We start from the raw sequence: 15,196 nt of genomic DNA, 5'->3' as shown, positions 1-15,196 counted from the left end.
TCTAAAGGCACGTCCCTGGTTTCAATCACATTCAAACATCCTGCCTTTCTAGTCGACGTCCTCCGTGATCGCCTCTACGAAGCCATCCAAAGTCGACGCTGTTTCTTGCACTTGAAAATGAATGACCCTCCATGCGCTCATTATCACTGAGATCGAAGCCAACGAGATGATCCAGAACGGCAATGCAGGCATGTGATCCTGTAGTGCTCCTCTAAGGGCACAGCCTGCTGGCGCAGCAAGAGCTGCCGCCGGTATGACGCCCTTGACAGCGTCGATCCTGCTACTGACCCGCCTGTATGCACCCAATGCCGGGGAGAGCGCAAACCAAGGCAAGATGAATGGCGCGGCGGTGAGGAGCACGTTGCCGTCAGAGGAGCCGTGAGAGCCTCTTCCTATCGCAGCAAACACAAGGAAAACAGCGACATCGCCCAGCAGCATGACGGGCTCCTTGCTGAGTCTCTGGTAATCTGAGACTACTCCATTTTCCTGCATCCGCAGCGAGGTTTTCCCGTGCTGAGGTCTCGGGAGCGAGGGCAGGTGGCGGGGTTGCGAGGAGAGCCGCGGAGCCGTGTGTGGCAGCTGAGATGGAAGGTGCGAAGAATGGAGGATGGGAAGGAAGCAGGACGAGCATGGAGCGCTGGCGGCGATACACAGCAGTATCAGGGAGGACGCCATTCCTTTATAACACGAAACAGTTTACACGTATCCTCAAGGCTACTTTAGTGCCATTCAGGTCTCCCGGTGTCGCGGTCGCAGGAACTAGTAGGAGGCCAGCGGGATGGCGAAGGGGAAGGGGGGAGGAGAGGAGAAGGTGGCAGAGGAGAGGCGAGGAGAGGAAGGGGAGAGGAGAGGGAGAGGGAGAGAGCATGCTAGACATGGCATGTTGTATTGTTCGTAACCTGCGGCTGTCGGCCAAGAACGAGACGAGAATGTCAAGGATGAGGTCGCTGATCCTTGTGGCTACTTTGCTGTGGTGTTCGTCCACGGAGATATCATGTCGAGAGTGCCTGCGGGTCTGGGGAACATCGGGACTCAGGCTGAGGGGAGGACAAGAGCACGGGCCTGCCCCCAGAGAACTCACTTCATACGAAGAACTGCAGCAGCTTGTGCAGCAAGCGGAGCGATTCCAAGAGATCGAGAAGATGGAGACAGAGCTGCAGGCGGGAGGGAATGAAACAGACCTCATCCATGAGATCCACGATGACAACCAAAGAGAAAATGAGACCTTGACCGAGGAGATGCCAGAGGAAGATGTCACTGCCTACGACATCAAGACACTAAAGCGAATCATCGAGGAGGGCGACATCTCGGTGTTGGACGGGCAGAATGCGACGAGCGACATCAACGCGACAAACTCGACCGAGACAAACGCGTCGTCGATGCAGAAATATTCAGAAATCCTTGATTTGAAGGAGTATTTGAAGGACGTAGAGGAGGTGAAGTCAGTTGCCACGTGTCTCGCGTTGTTGACGCTCCTTTCGCATCCGAACAGGCAAGACAGATCGTGCGTGGTCTGATCCAGCATAGAAGCGAAGCAGAAGAAAAGCTCAAAGTCTTGGAGGAAATCCTGAACAGGAAGCAATTGAAGGCGAATCAAATGCTCTGGGACTGTGCCTGCACTGGGGACATCGCTGGAATAGAGAAGGTAGAATCTCGCCGTGGTCATGTCATGTGGTTCTCTTGCAGACGTCTGTGTTGTTTGCTCACATCAGCAGAACGCATGTGCTTGTTTGTTTGTAACTTCATTGCAGTGTGTTGAGCTGGGAGCGAATGTTTCGGCAGGAAACCCTGAGCTGTTTGGAAGAAACGCTCTTCACATGGCAGCCTATCACGGCAAGACAGAGTCGGTCAGGGCGGTAAGAAACGTGTTTGAGGCGGAGAAAGTTGAGGGTTGAGGGCTGATTCATGTAACTCAAGCTCTTGGGCCTTGGCTCATCGATCAACTCAACGTCAGTTCCCCTAAGGTGAAGTGAAATCGCAAGAGCCATGACGCGTGCTCATTGCTATCCATAGATGGACGGCGCTGCACTATGCTGCTCAGAGGGGGCACAAGGAGACGGTGAGGCCTTGAGAGTCTGCCTGCCTGCCTGCCTGCCTGCCTGCCTGCCTGCCTGCCTGCCTGCTGAGCTGCCTGCAGGTGGAAGTGTTGCTAGAGGCTGGTAGCGACCCTGAGCGAGAGAACGACATGGGGAAGACTCCTAGCAAGCTTGCGAGGCTCAACGGCTACAGGCGAGGATTTCTGTTCAAGTCCACAGTCTCACTCGCACACGCAGGTTTCTCGCTGACTATCTTTCAAATATTACCCGGGAGCGAGAGGAGTCTGTACAATCTTTGGTTGACTCGCTTCGCAAAATAGGCCTATCCGACAGGAACAGCACGCTACAAGCGTACGTGGAGCTGGATCAGGTAAAAGCTGCTTGACCGGGATGCTGATGTTGTCTGAGCTGCCCGGCAGGAACGAAAGCTTCAGCAAGCGATCGCAGATCCGCAGCCTGGAGTTCACCCAGGAAGTGTGCTTGAACCGAGAGATGCTGGCAATGGACAAAACCAAACTGCTGGCTTCGACGTCTCAGATATGATGCCAGACAAGCTGCCTGACTTTGACACATCCAAGATCTCAGAAGCATTGAGCAACATCACGAAGCCTTCCCCTCCCCGGAGAAAGCCTCCTCCCCCACCGATGAAGCCAGCAACTTTTGCGCAGGCTACAGCTGCCCGTGCACAGGCACCTGAAGGATTCGACGACCTTGTCAAGAGCCCTGAAGAAGCCAAGAAATCGTCGACCCCCCTTGTTCCTCAGCCCCCTACGACTCCTCGACCTGCTGGACTTCCTCCGAAGCCGGCCTCCATCCCGCAGCACGTTTTCAGTGCCTTGCAAAGTGATACAGTGGCAGCTAGCCAGGTAAATCCGACAGGTCAGGCCGCGGCCCCAGCAGGTCAGGCCGTGGCTCCTCCAGGTCATGCCGCGGCCCCAGCAGGTCAGCCCGCGGCTCCTCCAGGTCAGACAGCCGCGGCCCCAGCAGGTCAGGCCGCGGCTCCTCCAGGTCAAGTTGCGGCCCCAGCAGGTCAGGCCGTGGCTCCTCCAGGTCAGGCCGGGGCCCCAGCAGGTCAGCCCGCGGCTCCTCCAGGTCAGACAGCCGCGGCCCCAGCAGGTCAGGCCGCGGCTCCTCCAGGTCAGGCCGCGGCCCCAGCAGGTCAGGCCGCGGCTCCTCCAGGTCAGGCCGCGGCCCCAGCAGGTCAGCCCGCGGCTCCTCCAGGTCAGACAGCCGCGGCCCCAGCAGGTCAGGCCGCGGCTCCTCCAGGTCAGACAGCCGCGGCCCCAGCAGGTCAGGCCGCGGCTCCTCCAGGTCAGGCCGCGGCCCCAGCAGGTCAGCCCGCGGCTCCTCCAGGTCAGCCCGCGGCCCCAGCAGGTCAGCCCGCGGCTCCTCCAGGTCAGACAGCTGCGGCCCCAGCAGGTCAGCCCGCGGCTCCTCCAGGTCAGACAGCCGCGGCCCCAGCAGGTCAGGCCGCGGCCCCAGCAGGTCAGGCCGCGGCCCCAGCCGGCCAGTCCATAACTGCCATGGCCGGCAAGCCTACGGCAGCAGCGGATATAGACGACCTTCCTCTAGGGTGGAAATCAGCGTTGGACTACCGCTCAGGACGAACTTACTTCTACAACAAGGACCTCGGACTGACGCAGTGGGAGAAGCCAGCTAAGCCCCAGCCAGCGGCAGAGCCTCCGGTGCCCTCCAAAGCCGGAGATGCAAAGAAGGGAGGAAGAGGATTGTTCTCATGGTTTTCTAGCTCTGCGACAGAAGGAAAGCAAGCCAAGGCCGCTCCCACTCAGAGCTCAGGAGGAGCGGTTCCCAAGGATGCAACCCAACAACTTCCTGCTCCAGATCGTGTTGAACGTGTGGAAGCGTTCGTACCACGAGGGCAGCAGAATGTTGCTCCCTGCCCGCCTCCCAAAGATGCGCCGAAGCTTCCTCCTGCCATGGCACCTCCTGTACAGCTCAACGATGATACGAATCAAGGGACGCTGCGCCCCCGCCCTCCCCCATTTCCCTACAATCCGAAGCCCCCGACATAGATCTTCTAGTCGTGAGATACACAGACCGATAAAGAGAACTATCTTTCACGAAGTGAATGCCGATAAGTGTATGCTTATTATGCTCACGACTTGGTACACATTCTTCGAGCATCGCGGGTTATAGTTTTGGATCCCGAGGCCTTGTGAATCACCTTTCATAGGACAACATTTTCACTCTCATACCATACATGCTGGAGAACGCTGGACCCCTGAGGCTCAGACGGCGTCTCCTCCTGACTTCGATACGCTTTCACAAGATAGACCTCACTGTAGAGCTCTTTCGCATCTCTTGGCCCAATCTCGAATCTCCTTGTTCACCTTGGCGTCCTTCATGTCCTTCAACTTCTGCAGCCTGCGGGATCTGCTGGAGGCACTGGGCCCCTGAGGCTGAGACCGCGGCTCCTCCTGACTTCGATACGTGAGCTGATCTTTGCGCAGCAACGGTGGAGCCGTTCGCTCAGTCCTCTGCTTTGGCTCTGCGATTCTTGCGCGTGGGAGGCGCAGTCGGGGACAGAGACCATGTCTTTGCGGGATGAAGCGAGTCCCCGGCCTCGACATCTCGTCTGCCTCCAGCTCCAAGATCTGAGGGGTACTCTGCTCTCTCGCTGCTACATCCCCCGCCCGACTCTCAGGATGGTAGACCTCCCGCCTGCGCACGAGGCGATTGATGCTGAGATCTCTGACGTTCCTGCATCATGCTGGTCAGTTTGAGATGCTTCCGTCACTGACCTCCTACTCTGCCAAGTGTAGAACCTCATCCAACGTCCACTCGAACCTGGTTCCAAGGTCCCCAAGATCAACCGTCGTCAGCTTGCCAGTCAAAAGTCAGAAGGAGAAAGGGTCAGAGGTGGAAGTGGAGGACAAACCTTTGCGACATCATCTAGATGTTCCACTCCAACACTCTTGAGTCCAATCGCAAACCTCTTGAGTTGCTTCATGCGTAACCAAAGCTCAAGCTCAGCGTCGTCGAAGTCATCGCTCGCGCTGAAGGTGGAACTTGCGGTGTCGGGGCGAGAAGATTTACAGGAGATGGGGAGAGAGGCAGGATAAGAGCGTCTGGAGTTTCTGGACAAGCTTGAGGAACCTCTCGACATCGTCAACCTCCTGAAGAGCTCTCCATTGCTCAGACCAGATAAGCTGGCAAACGCAGACGCAGTGCTGTCACTTTGACAGCTCCGAGCCTGAGAAGCGGTTGAGAGCATACTTCTGGCTCCATGGCTACTTCGGTCTTCCTCTCCTTTCCTTCTCTCCTCGTCAGAGCCGCGCGAAGTGGCGCCCTCCCCCTTCTTGCTAATCGCTCCGGGCTGCATTTTCCAAACTGTCATTACAAGTTGACAAGTCGAGATAGGTGGGGTGGACAAAAATAGTACCTTCACCCGTGGTTATATCGTGTATTTCAAGGGTGGAGGTAAAGGGGGTTCCTGGTGAGCTAAAGTACGGCCTCAGGGGGGTACTATTGGCAGTCGCCATAACGTCAGGTAACGGACTAGCAATTTTGGAAAGGAGCGGGGATGAGGGCAGTTCAGAAAGTTCGGGCGCATGTCCACTGAGCGAAACATGCAGCAAGAGGTGGATGATGGAGAGGAGGAGGAGGAAGAGGAGGAGCAGGAGGAGATGGGTGGATGGAGACAGGTGAGCTTGGGTACCCTCTGATCGTCCGATCACCAGACTGAGTGTCATGGATTCATCAGGCGGCAATAAGGAGGAAAGCGCTGATGATGAAGCCGGTACGGGGAGAAGCACAGGAAAGTGCATGGTGTTTGATGATGGCTCGACAGGTGGGGAAGACAATAGCTCCCTCCAGCGTCATGAAGAAGTTGATGCTCAACGACACATCTGAAGAATCCCTGCTGAGACAACAACAGAAGTTCTTTGAGACCAAGGTGATTTCGCAGAACCTCTGCCTGCCTGCCTACTTGCGGTCTCAATGACTTACTTACCTAACGTTTCCCGCCTTCCCTTCTCTCCATCTTTCCTCCCATGCTTACTCACGATCCTTGGGTTTCAGGGAACACCTGCAGCGACTGTTGTACGGAAGAAGCAGGAGGAGCAGATCGAACCAGCCAAAAAGCTTTCGAAGTTTGCGCAGCAACGGAGGAGCCAGAAAGAAAGGGAAGGAACTGCTGAGCATGAAAGGAAGCCCTCGGCTCCCTCGGCATCTCCCATGGGAGGTGTCATGGACATGAAGATCATTGAGAAGAACACAAGCAACTTCGTGCCTGCTGCCCCGTCATTGCGGACGACACCGTATCCTATAGGTGACTTCCATGTACGCACAACTCCCGATCTGACGTCCAACAATCGTAGCGAGCCATCGATCCGTCCAACCTGAGCACCCCGTCGCCGAGAGCTGCACGTCTGAAGTGCAGGAGAGGGCAGCGCAAGCTGACCCGGGGCCCAGCATGGACTCTCGCAAGTCCGGTAAAAGTGTGAGGTGGAGTCAAGAGGGTGCTGCGGAACCTAGCAAGGGCTTGCCGTCTGCAGCGGAGATCGAGAGCGAGAGCAGGAAGATACTGCAAGGCATGAGTGAGGAGGAGAAGACATTGATGCGCAGGGAAATCGAGGCAAGCGTTGATCCTGAGCTGTTGGCGATGATCCGAAGAAGAGCCGAGAGCAAGAAGCAGTCCAAGAGCGAAGCAGGGAAGGAGGTGGCAGCCGTTGCTCCAGCGCTGCCGAAGTTTGTCAAGGAGGGGATGGCTGAAGGTTTGTTCTGTAACCTGCCTGAGCCGAGTGAAGAAGACATTGCAAAGATGCAGTGGATGGGGGACTTGGATGAGGACGAGGAGCACAAGGTTGTGGGAGACTCGATGGAAGGGGATGACGAGGTGGAGAGGTCGAAGAGGTTTGCTCAAGAGCTCGCATCTAAAGACGTCGGCGACCTTCGGTTTGACTTCGATGGGAACCTGATGGCCCCGTCTCAGAAGATCTCAGTGCAGGAGGGGCTGCACCATCACGGGGACAAGCCATCTGAGGCGGGATACACCGTTGCAGAGTTGATCCGGTTGTGCCGGAGCTCCTTCGCCGGGCAGCGGTCGATCGCCATGAAGACGCTGTCGAGCATCTTCAGGAGGATAGCGAAGGCAGGAGTGAAAACTTCGCTGCTCCTGCACCATCTTCTCCAGAACGGTGCGGCAGTTGTGATTCGATGTGGGATGGATGACAAGAACGTGACGTACCTGCTCGAATCTCTCCGAGCTGCTGTCCACCTCTGCATCGCGTCTGTTCTCTCTCTCAAGCAGGAGGAAGAGAACGGCAGCTCGAACGCAAGGGAGGACGAGGAGTATGGCGTGAGCGGGAGCAGTTGGATGGGATGGACTTTCTTGCAGAGCAAGGATGTGCTTGAAGTGCAATATGTCTCCATCCAGTACCGCGAGAGAGAAATTTTCTTCACCCAGACCGCCCGTCAAGCTTCTCTGGTGGCGCAGAGCAATCTTGCTAGCAAAGACAAGAGCACGAGCAAGAGCAAGGCATCGTTCGGATCACTGTCTGCAGATGCGGAGGAAGAGCAGTTGCTAGCAGAACAATCCATCGCGCAGGCAGACCCCATCGTAGGATTGGTGAACATGCAGACGTTGCCTAAGATCGTCGCGCTTATGCAAACAGCACAGAATCTGAATCTTCAGGTTCTCCTTCTACAGCTCCTTGCCCTTTTCAGTCAGCACTCTACCGGCTGCTGTGAGCAAGTCCATAACACGCCGGGGCTGCTTGATTTGCTGTATGCTCACGTCGGCGCTCTCCCCGCCTCCAGCTCCACCAAGAGAGCAGAGGAGGAGAAGCAGCAGATCCGAGTTGTCCTGCTCTCCTTGCGCATAGTTAGGCTGCTCTGCCAGTCCTCGAGGACGATCTGCCTTTCCCTGCTCCAGAGCGGAATCTTCGAGCTGATGAAACAGCACTTGTTGCCTTCGGAGACCGCTGGGACTCAGCATGCTACTGTCCTCCACACATTCTCTGGCCAGAAAATCTCTTGGACGGCTGGGAAATGTGCGATAGCGGAGGAGGCGCTTTCCTGTTGGACCGTCTGCCTGTCCTACGGCATCGGGGGAGACTCGTTTGCTGACTTTTCCATCCTCCTCCAAACCTTCGTTGGGAGCTTTGCGGGGGCAAAGGACTCCAGCTCCTGCTTGGAATGGCTGAGGGAGGAAGTGCAAGAGCAGGAGGAGGGAAAGGGGAAGAAGCGAAGGTCTTGTCACAGGACGATGCTCGCAAGCCGCTCTCTGGTCGTGGTGGAGGAAGCAATCATTCTCGCGGCCAGCCAGCTGGGCGTCAGTTGGGCACACATCATGCCATGGCTGGAAGTCTGCCAAGAGGTTGGAGGGGTGGTAATGAACCGCCTTCTCCTCCTCCTTCGACGACCTCCCTCCTCCTCTTCCCCCTCCAGCAGAAACGACAATACCACCACCAGCAACCTGAAGACTGAACGCATCCTGAGTGGGGAGATGAACTCTCTTTTCGTCCTCCTTACGCAAGTCTTCCATGTTCTGTCAAGTTACTTCTCGTGCCTCGTTCGCGATGAGAAGATTTGTGTTGCAGATGCAGTGGATGTGGCAGACAAGTCCTTTGTGACTCTGTTGGGAGATCAAGAGATGGGAGGGAGCGAACATGCAGAATTGTTGTCGGTTGTCTTCGAGCAGAGCTACGGGAACAACAAGTTGGACGAAGAGACATCGCATGTAGTTCACAACTTCATGCATTCCTGTCTCAGATTCTTGAACTCGATCGCTCTCGTCGTTGAGATTTCCTGCTCCCCTGATTGCGCATCGAGCAAGTCGCGATCACTCGCGCAAGACTTCCTGGTCAAGCATGCAGCTCGCTTCGGGAGCTCGCAAGGTCCCCTCCCTCTTCCTCGCTTCTCCTCTACCCTATCTCAAGAGGAGGTTCAGCGAGATGAGAGGAGCAGGCGACTAGTTCAGCTCCTCCGAGCCTTTCATTCCCAGCATGGAGACAGCCTGAAGAGATGTTTGGAGGATGCAGACAGTTTGATATCAAGAGACTTCAGCCTGTCACATCGATCGAAGCTTTTCCTCCTGACAGAGCTCATGACGTGGTTCTCTTCTCCCTCCTCCTGGTTGGAAGACGACGATGTACATGTGGACGGGACGAGTCGACTTGAGTGTGTACGCGAAGGAGCGCGGGTCCTCACTTCTGCCGTCCGCGCAGGAGACGAGATCTTGCTCCTTCCCGCTCTCGAGGTGATGGTGGCTGCTGCTGCTGAGGGCAAGGACGCAGACATGGCAGGGGTAGGGAGGCAGCTCGCCTGTATGGACTCAAAAGAAATAGCGCCTTCCCCTCGCATCCTCTTCGACTTCTACGCTGACTGGCTGCTGAACCTTCTGAGCTCGGAGGGCGAAGGGATCGTCATGCTCTCCCGAGCTCTGTGGACTCGCGACAGTCTCCGCGTCCTTAGCCTCGCTCACCCCTGGTGCTCTTCCTTCCTCCCTTTGCAGCCGGACTTCCTCCTCCAACCCCTCCATGCTGCCCAGAAGCAGAAGAACGAGGCCCAGGACCTCCACCTCCTCACGCCGACCATGCAGAGAGCCTGTGTGTACACGCTCGGAACGCTCGCTCTTCTTCCTCGTGAGATCGTCGTTGGCGTAAAGAGAGCAACAAGGAAGCAAAAGGAGACAGAGGGGAGAGGTGCGGAGGAGGAGGAGACGAGTCGGCTCTCCATGCACGGGATCATCTTCTGCGATGTAATCTCGGTCTACCTGCTGGGAAATGCCATCTACATGCACCAGCTGACAAGCAGCTTGATGAGAAGACAGCTGGAGGATAGCTTGTCGCCCTCCTGGACATCAACGCTGACGAGCTGCGACATTGGTCTGCCTCCTCCTTCCTGCTCCTCATGCTATCCTTGCCTGTTTCTTCCTCCCTCCTCTGCTTTGCCTCCCTCCTCCCTCTTCCCTCCTCCCTCTTAGCTTCATTGGATTGACTTCGTGCAGTGGAGAGCTTGCAGCAGATGCAGCAGCACAAGTCTCGGCATCACCCGCGAGAGCTTTTCATCGCACTAGCCCAGCAGTTCGCAGAAGACTCGTACGGAGATGAGGAGTTTGCACAGGTGAAGTTTCGCTTGATGCTCAACTACGTCTCACGTGAATGTCTCCTATGTCACTCTCCTCCCTCGCCCCTCCTCTCCTCTCCTCTCCCCTCCTCTCCTCTCCTCTCCTCTCCCCTCCCCTCCCCTTCCCTCCCCTCCTCTTCTTCCCTCCCCTCCTCTTCCCTCCCTCCTTGCTTTCCTTCTCCTCCTGCCTCGCGATCTTCTTGTTCAATCTCTTGTACCACTATCTATATCTCTCTCCCTCCCCATCTCGCCTCCGCTGCTCCCTTCCGCTCTCCCTCCCTGCAGGTGCTCCTCCTCTCCCTCCAAGTCAAGTTTCCATCCGAGTGGCGCGCGCGTGTCCTTGAGATCTTGTCCCCCTTCCTCCTCAGGATGCTCCGACCGAAGAGGGATGGCGTTCCAGGAGGAGTCCGAAGGTGATGAGCAGTGGCAGTGGCAGGGGCAGGGGAAGGGGAAGGGAGAGGAGGAGGAGGAGCGGGGCGGTGAAAGGGAGTGTTCGGAAGGGATCTTCTTTCCTACGTCTCAAACTCTTGCAGGTATCTCTTTCCCCGCGAGACTTCTTTCGAGGTGAGTCATGCTTTGAACAATTTGTGCATAATGTTTTCTCCTTCTCCTCTCACTCCTCTTCCTCCTCTTACTCTTCCTCCTCTTTCTCTTCCTCTTCCTTCTCTTCCTCCTGCATCATCCCCCCTCCTCCTCCTCCAGCTCCTCGAGGAATACCGCAACTTCCTGTCCTCCTCTCAGATTACAGAAGACAACAATCCCTTCCTCTTCTACTATTGCCTCCATCACCTAAGGTCCTCAATCTCCTCCCTCCCCCTCCGCTGCTTACTGACGCTCCTCCTCAGCATGCATCTGTTCCGATGGGGGCAGGAGGAGCGAGAAAGGAAAGGCTCTATTCGCGACCCTCGCTTTCTCCGCAGGCTCATCCTTACCTCCTCACCCGGCCTCTACCACAAGGTCTTGTGGGTCGGGAGAGCAGACAGCGAGCTGATGGCCAGCAGGTTCTCAGCTTCCAACTCCCAGCATGCCGCACAGAAGAGCAGCAGGACGACGAGAACTTCATAGAGCATGTGAGCTCTAGTCCTCCCTTTCCTCGCTCCCCCTCCGCCTTTCCTTCAACCTCCTCGTCCTGCTACCCTCCATAGTCCCTGCCTCCTTCCTCCGTGTCCTTTCGTTCTCTCCTTGCTCCCCCCCCCCCCTTCTCCTCCTTCCCTACCGTCCTCACCAATGGATAGATTGTCCCGCTCTTGCAAGGGCTCAAGTCCCAGAGCTCCGTCCTCCCCTCCGACTTCAGCTCGTCGTCCCTTGTAAGTTCTGGTGCCTCCTCGCCTGATTCTGCTGAGGTCCATCAGGGGAGACAAGTGATCCAAGTCTGTGCGGAGGAGGAGACGTGCTACTCGAAGCTAGCAGGGGACAGGAGTCCTCTAGCAGAGGAGGTTCATCGGCAGATGGAGAGAGCAAGAATCTGTTAAGGCCGAATACCTCCTCCTCCTCCTCCTCCTCCTCCTCCTCCTCCTCCTCCTCCTCCTCCTCTGTTAGTCCCCATCCTCGTCCTTCTATCCCCCTCTCCTCTCCCTCTCTTCCTCCCACCTTTCCTCAACCTTGTTCAGTCTCCTTTATCTTAAAAGAATCTAGAAGCGCAAGCGGAGCAGGCTTTTATCTTATGCTGCTACTTCTCTTTCGACGTGACTTTTAGCTTGATCTGCTTACTCGTCAATTCTCTGCCTCCTCCTCCTCTCCCTCCTCCTTCCCTCCTCCTCCCCCTCCTCCTCCCCCTCCTCCTCCCCCTCCTCCTTCCCTCCTTCTCCTTCTCCTCCTCCCCCTTCCCTCCTCCTCCCTGTCCTCTACCTTCCTTCCTATTCCTGCTATCTAGTTACCTTAAAAGATGTCCCGCCATTACCTCCAGCATCCCTGAAAAGGTTGAATGAGGAGCGACAAAGGAGAGAAATGAAAATGGTAGCCATGAACAGCAGAGAGAGCAGAGGAGTGCAGTCAGGAGGTATGGAAAACACGGGAAAGGGGGGGGGAAAGGGAAGGAGATGGAGGAGGGAGGGGGGTGAGCAGGACGGGAAGGGAGGAAAGCTACTGAGGAAACCCTTTGCAAGTCACGACTTACTGGTCGCGCTTCTCATCAGAATCCTTCCCTTTCTCCTTGTCCCTCTTGCTCTTCTTGTGCTTCTTCTCCCTCCCATCCTCCTGCGCACCCTGACGAGTCAGCCAGTGAAGGAGAGCCGCCGTCTTCCCTACCTCCTCGTCGCTCCTGTTCCTTTTCGACTTGGACTTCTTTTCCTTACGATCCCTGTGACAACAGACCGTCGCCAGTCACACTCCCCTCTTTTCTACACCTCCGGTGCTCACCTCTTCTCCTCCCTCTCTCCCATTTCCTCCTCTTCCTCCTCCCGGGTCGGTGGCGGAGTAGGAGGTGTTGGCTCTCTCTCCTTCCTCTCTACCTTCTCCTGACAGGAGCGTCAGGGGGAGAGCAGCTTTCGTCTCCATCCTCCACCTCTGTCGCCTTCTGGCTGGGCTTGTCGCCCTTGGCCGATTTCTGCAGCTCCATCGTCAAAATCCCCACGCAGTGACGACCATGCCGCGATACCTTCTTGGCCTCCCCGGCCTTGCTCGATTCTTCTCGTTCCCTGCGTTCAGAACAAAATCACAGGCAAAATGCACTGTTGATGGCAAGAGGAGGAGGAGACGGTGGCGCAGGAAGAAGAGGGAGGTGACGAGAAGGGAAGGGATAAAGGGAGGAGGAGCGAAGGTGACGTATGCAGATAGAAGACTATGAAGGGGGGGAATGAGGGGAATGCAGAGGAAGGATGGAACATCACGAAGATCAAGAGAAAAGAGGAGGCTTCACTTCAACTTGCGATCTCTCTCCTTCTTCTCCTCCAGCTTCTGCTTCTGCTTCTGTGAACATCGCCGTCATGGAGTGAGCACGACGAGCACAGCACGGCACCTGCTCCTCCTCCTCGAGCTGCTTCGCAGTTGCTGCTGCTGCGCGCTTTTGCAGTGCAGCAAGGACACTGAAAAACAAAAATTATCCTGTTCCCTCCTCCACTTCTTCTTCGTCTCCTTCGCATCATCATTTTCATCTCCTCCTCCTCCTCCTCCTCCTCCTCTTCCTCCTCCTCTTCCTCTTCCTCCTCCTCCTCCTCCTCTTCAACGACCACCATTGTCCTCTCCCTCTTGAACATCCCCTTCATTACGAACCTATCGTTGGAGAGATCGGGCCCAACGACTTTCTTCTTCTTCACTTCAACTCTCTGCGACGGATCGTCGGCCGCTGCGGGCGCCGTCGCCTCCTTGCCGCTCGACTCGCTCGCTCCCTTCCTCTCAGCGTCTTCGTGTGCAAGAGGCTCCTTGGTTTGCGTCGGGGCGACAGCTCGAGCTCCAGTCTTCGCCTCCTGCTTCGGCTTGTCGGTCTCCGGGTTGAAGACAAACATCTCCTTGTCTTCTGCATGCTCCGAAGCCTGTTGATCACCAAGATGAGCCCACAACAGCGACATCTACATCAAGACATCTACATCAAGACATCTGCATCGAGACATCTGCATCAAGACATCTGCATCAAGACATCTACATCAAGACATCTACATCAAGACATCTGCATCAAGACATCTGCATCAAGACATCTGCATCAAGACATCTACATCAAGACATCTACATCAAGACATCTGCATCAAGACATCTACATCAAGACATCTACATCAAGACATCTACATCAGGACATCTACATCAAGACATCTACATCAAGACATCTGCATCAAGACATCTGCATCAAGACATCTGCATCAAGACATCTACATCAAGACATCTACATCAAGACATCTGCATCAAGACATCTGCATCAAGACATCTACATCAAGACATCTGCATCAAGACATCTGCATCAAGACATCTACATCAAGACATCTACATCAAGACATCTACATCAAGACATCTGCATCAAGACATCTACATCAAGACATCTACATCAAGACATCTACATCAAGACATCTGCATCAAGACATCTACATCAAGACATCTACATCAAGACATCTACATCAGGACATCTACATCAAGACATCTCACGGCCTTCACTCACTTGCGTCGGCTGCCTCGTTCCCGGCGGCATGTAGATCAACTTTCGGCTCTCCTGTGGTCAAGGGTGAGCAGAACGTTCCTCGCCTCCTTGCAGCGACCGAGATCGTCTCGGGGATGCCCCACTTGGTCACACACTTCTTACAGATCTCCACCTGCTTGTCGGAGCTTGCCAGGTGTTAGAGAGACAGCGAGGAGGAGGAGGAGGAGGAGGAGGAGGGGAGAGGAGAGGGAGGAGGAGGAGAGAGGATAGGAAGGGTGGGAGGAGGGCAGGGTTCACATCGAGAGCATGGGGTCTTCATAGAACTTCATCGTCTCCTTCAGATACTCGATCTGTGTCTGACCCACCCTGCCATCCTCGTCCTGAGTGCGCACAAGAGCATCTTCAAGAAAGCGGTACTCACGTCACGTTGTGCTCCTTCACGTAGTTGGTCCAGGATTGAGGGACGCTGCAAGGATCACCAGAGTCAGTCGCGGACAAGCCCTCCCCTCGCTCTCCACGACCGACCTGTCAGGAGGGAGCAGTCGGCTGACTTGGCGGTTTCCCCGCTCCTTCAGCTGCGGCGCAAAAGTTTGACTGCCCGGCCCTCGGAACCCCCGGACCCCTTACCTTGTCATCGTCTAGAAACTGGTTGATGTGCAGCAGGAACTCTATCAGCTGCGGGCTATCTTGAAGCAGTCCCTTGCAGACGAGGTAACGCTCGGAGTTAGCTGCTGACGTGTCAAACGAAGCCTCCAGGGAGCAGGGAGAAGGCGAACCGGGTCTGGAGGTGAGCGGTTTGACAAGCGCCGTTTGTTCGAAATGCAACTTGCAACGCATGTCAAGCAGGAGGGATGGCTGAACAAGAGAATGGAGGAGGAGGAGGAGGAGGAGGAGGAGGAGGAGGAGGAGGAGGAGGAGGAGGAGGAGGAGGAGGAGGAGGAGGAGGAGGAGGAGGAGGAGGAGGAGGAGGAGGAGGAGGAGGAGGAGGAGGAGGAGGAGGAGGAGG

General features: G+C 56.0%; 5 protein-coding genes across 5 annotated transcripts; 3 read left to right on the top strand and 2 right to left on the bottom strand.

The window, feature by feature from the left end:
- Positions 1 to 3: 3 nt before the first annotated feature.
- GUITHDRAFT_152288 (hypothetical protein) lies at positions 4 to 603 on the bottom strand. Its single transcript, XM_005833607.1, has one exon. The coding sequence runs from the start codon at positions 490 to 492 to the stop codon at positions 49 to 51; it is 444 nt and encodes a 147-aa protein (XP_005833664.1). The 5' UTR covers positions 493 to 603; the 3' UTR covers positions 4 to 48.
- A 272-nt stretch (positions 604 to 875) lies between these two features.
- On the top strand, positions 876 to 4,069 carry GUITHDRAFT_138058 (hypothetical protein; the record flags this gene model as incomplete). Its single annotated transcript, XM_005833606.1, has 10 exons — positions 876 to 1,436; positions 1,493 to 1,645; positions 1,752 to 1,856; positions 1,918 to 1,964; positions 2,014 to 2,059; positions 2,138 to 2,273; positions 2,357 to 2,406; positions 2,456 to 2,915; positions 3,066 to 3,107; positions 3,456 to 4,069. The coding sequence occupies 10 exons, from the start codon at positions 876 to 878 to the stop codon at positions 4,067 to 4,069; spliced, it is 2,214 nt and encodes a 737-aa protein (XP_005833663.1).
- Positions 4,070 to 4,333: 264 nt separating this feature from the next.
- GUITHDRAFT_138057 (hypothetical protein) lies at positions 4,334 to 5,379 on the bottom strand (the record flags this gene model as incomplete). The annotated part of the gene is made up of 3 exons (XM_005833605.1): positions 4,334 to 4,757; positions 4,845 to 4,879; positions 4,936 to 5,379. The coding sequence occupies 3 exons, from the start codon at positions 5,377 to 5,379 to the stop codon at positions 4,334 to 4,336; spliced, it is 903 nt and encodes a 300-aa protein (XP_005833662.1).
- A 247-nt stretch (positions 5,380 to 5,626) lies between these two features.
- On the top strand, positions 5,627 to 11,599 carry GUITHDRAFT_138056 (hypothetical protein; the record flags this gene model as incomplete). The annotated part of the gene is made up of 13 exons (XM_005833604.1): positions 5,627 to 5,701; positions 5,761 to 5,796; positions 5,848 to 5,952; positions 6,078 to 6,327; positions 6,377 to 9,886; positions 10,009 to 10,124; positions 10,413 to 10,540; positions 10,661 to 10,691; positions 10,869 to 10,921; positions 10,973 to 11,084; positions 11,129 to 11,197; positions 11,363 to 11,434; positions 11,480 to 11,599. 13 exons carry the CDS (start codon positions 5,627 to 5,629, stop codon positions 11,597 to 11,599), a joined length of 4,677 nt encoding a protein of 1,558 aa, XP_005833661.1.
- A 2,013-nt stretch (positions 11,600 to 13,612) lies between these two features.
- GUITHDRAFT_70306 (hypothetical protein) lies at positions 13,613 to 14,245 on the top strand (the record flags this gene model as incomplete). The annotated part of the gene is made up of 1 exon (XM_005833603.1): positions 13,613 to 14,245. The coding sequence occupies one exon, from the start codon at positions 13,613 to 13,615 to the stop codon at positions 14,243 to 14,245; it is 633 nt and encodes a 210-aa protein (XP_005833660.1).
- Between the last annotated feature and the right edge of the window lie 951 nt (positions 14,246 to 15,196).

Source organism: Guillardia theta, assembly GCF_000315625.1.
Source record: "Guillardia theta CCMP2712 unplaced genomic scaffold GUITHscaffold_29, whole genome shotgun sequence".
Taxonomy (NCBI): Eukaryota; class Cryptophyceae; order Pyrenomonadales; family Geminigeraceae; genus Guillardia; species Guillardia theta.
Note: the sequence above shows the minus strand (reverse complement) of the source record. Positions and strands in the feature narration are given on the sequence as shown.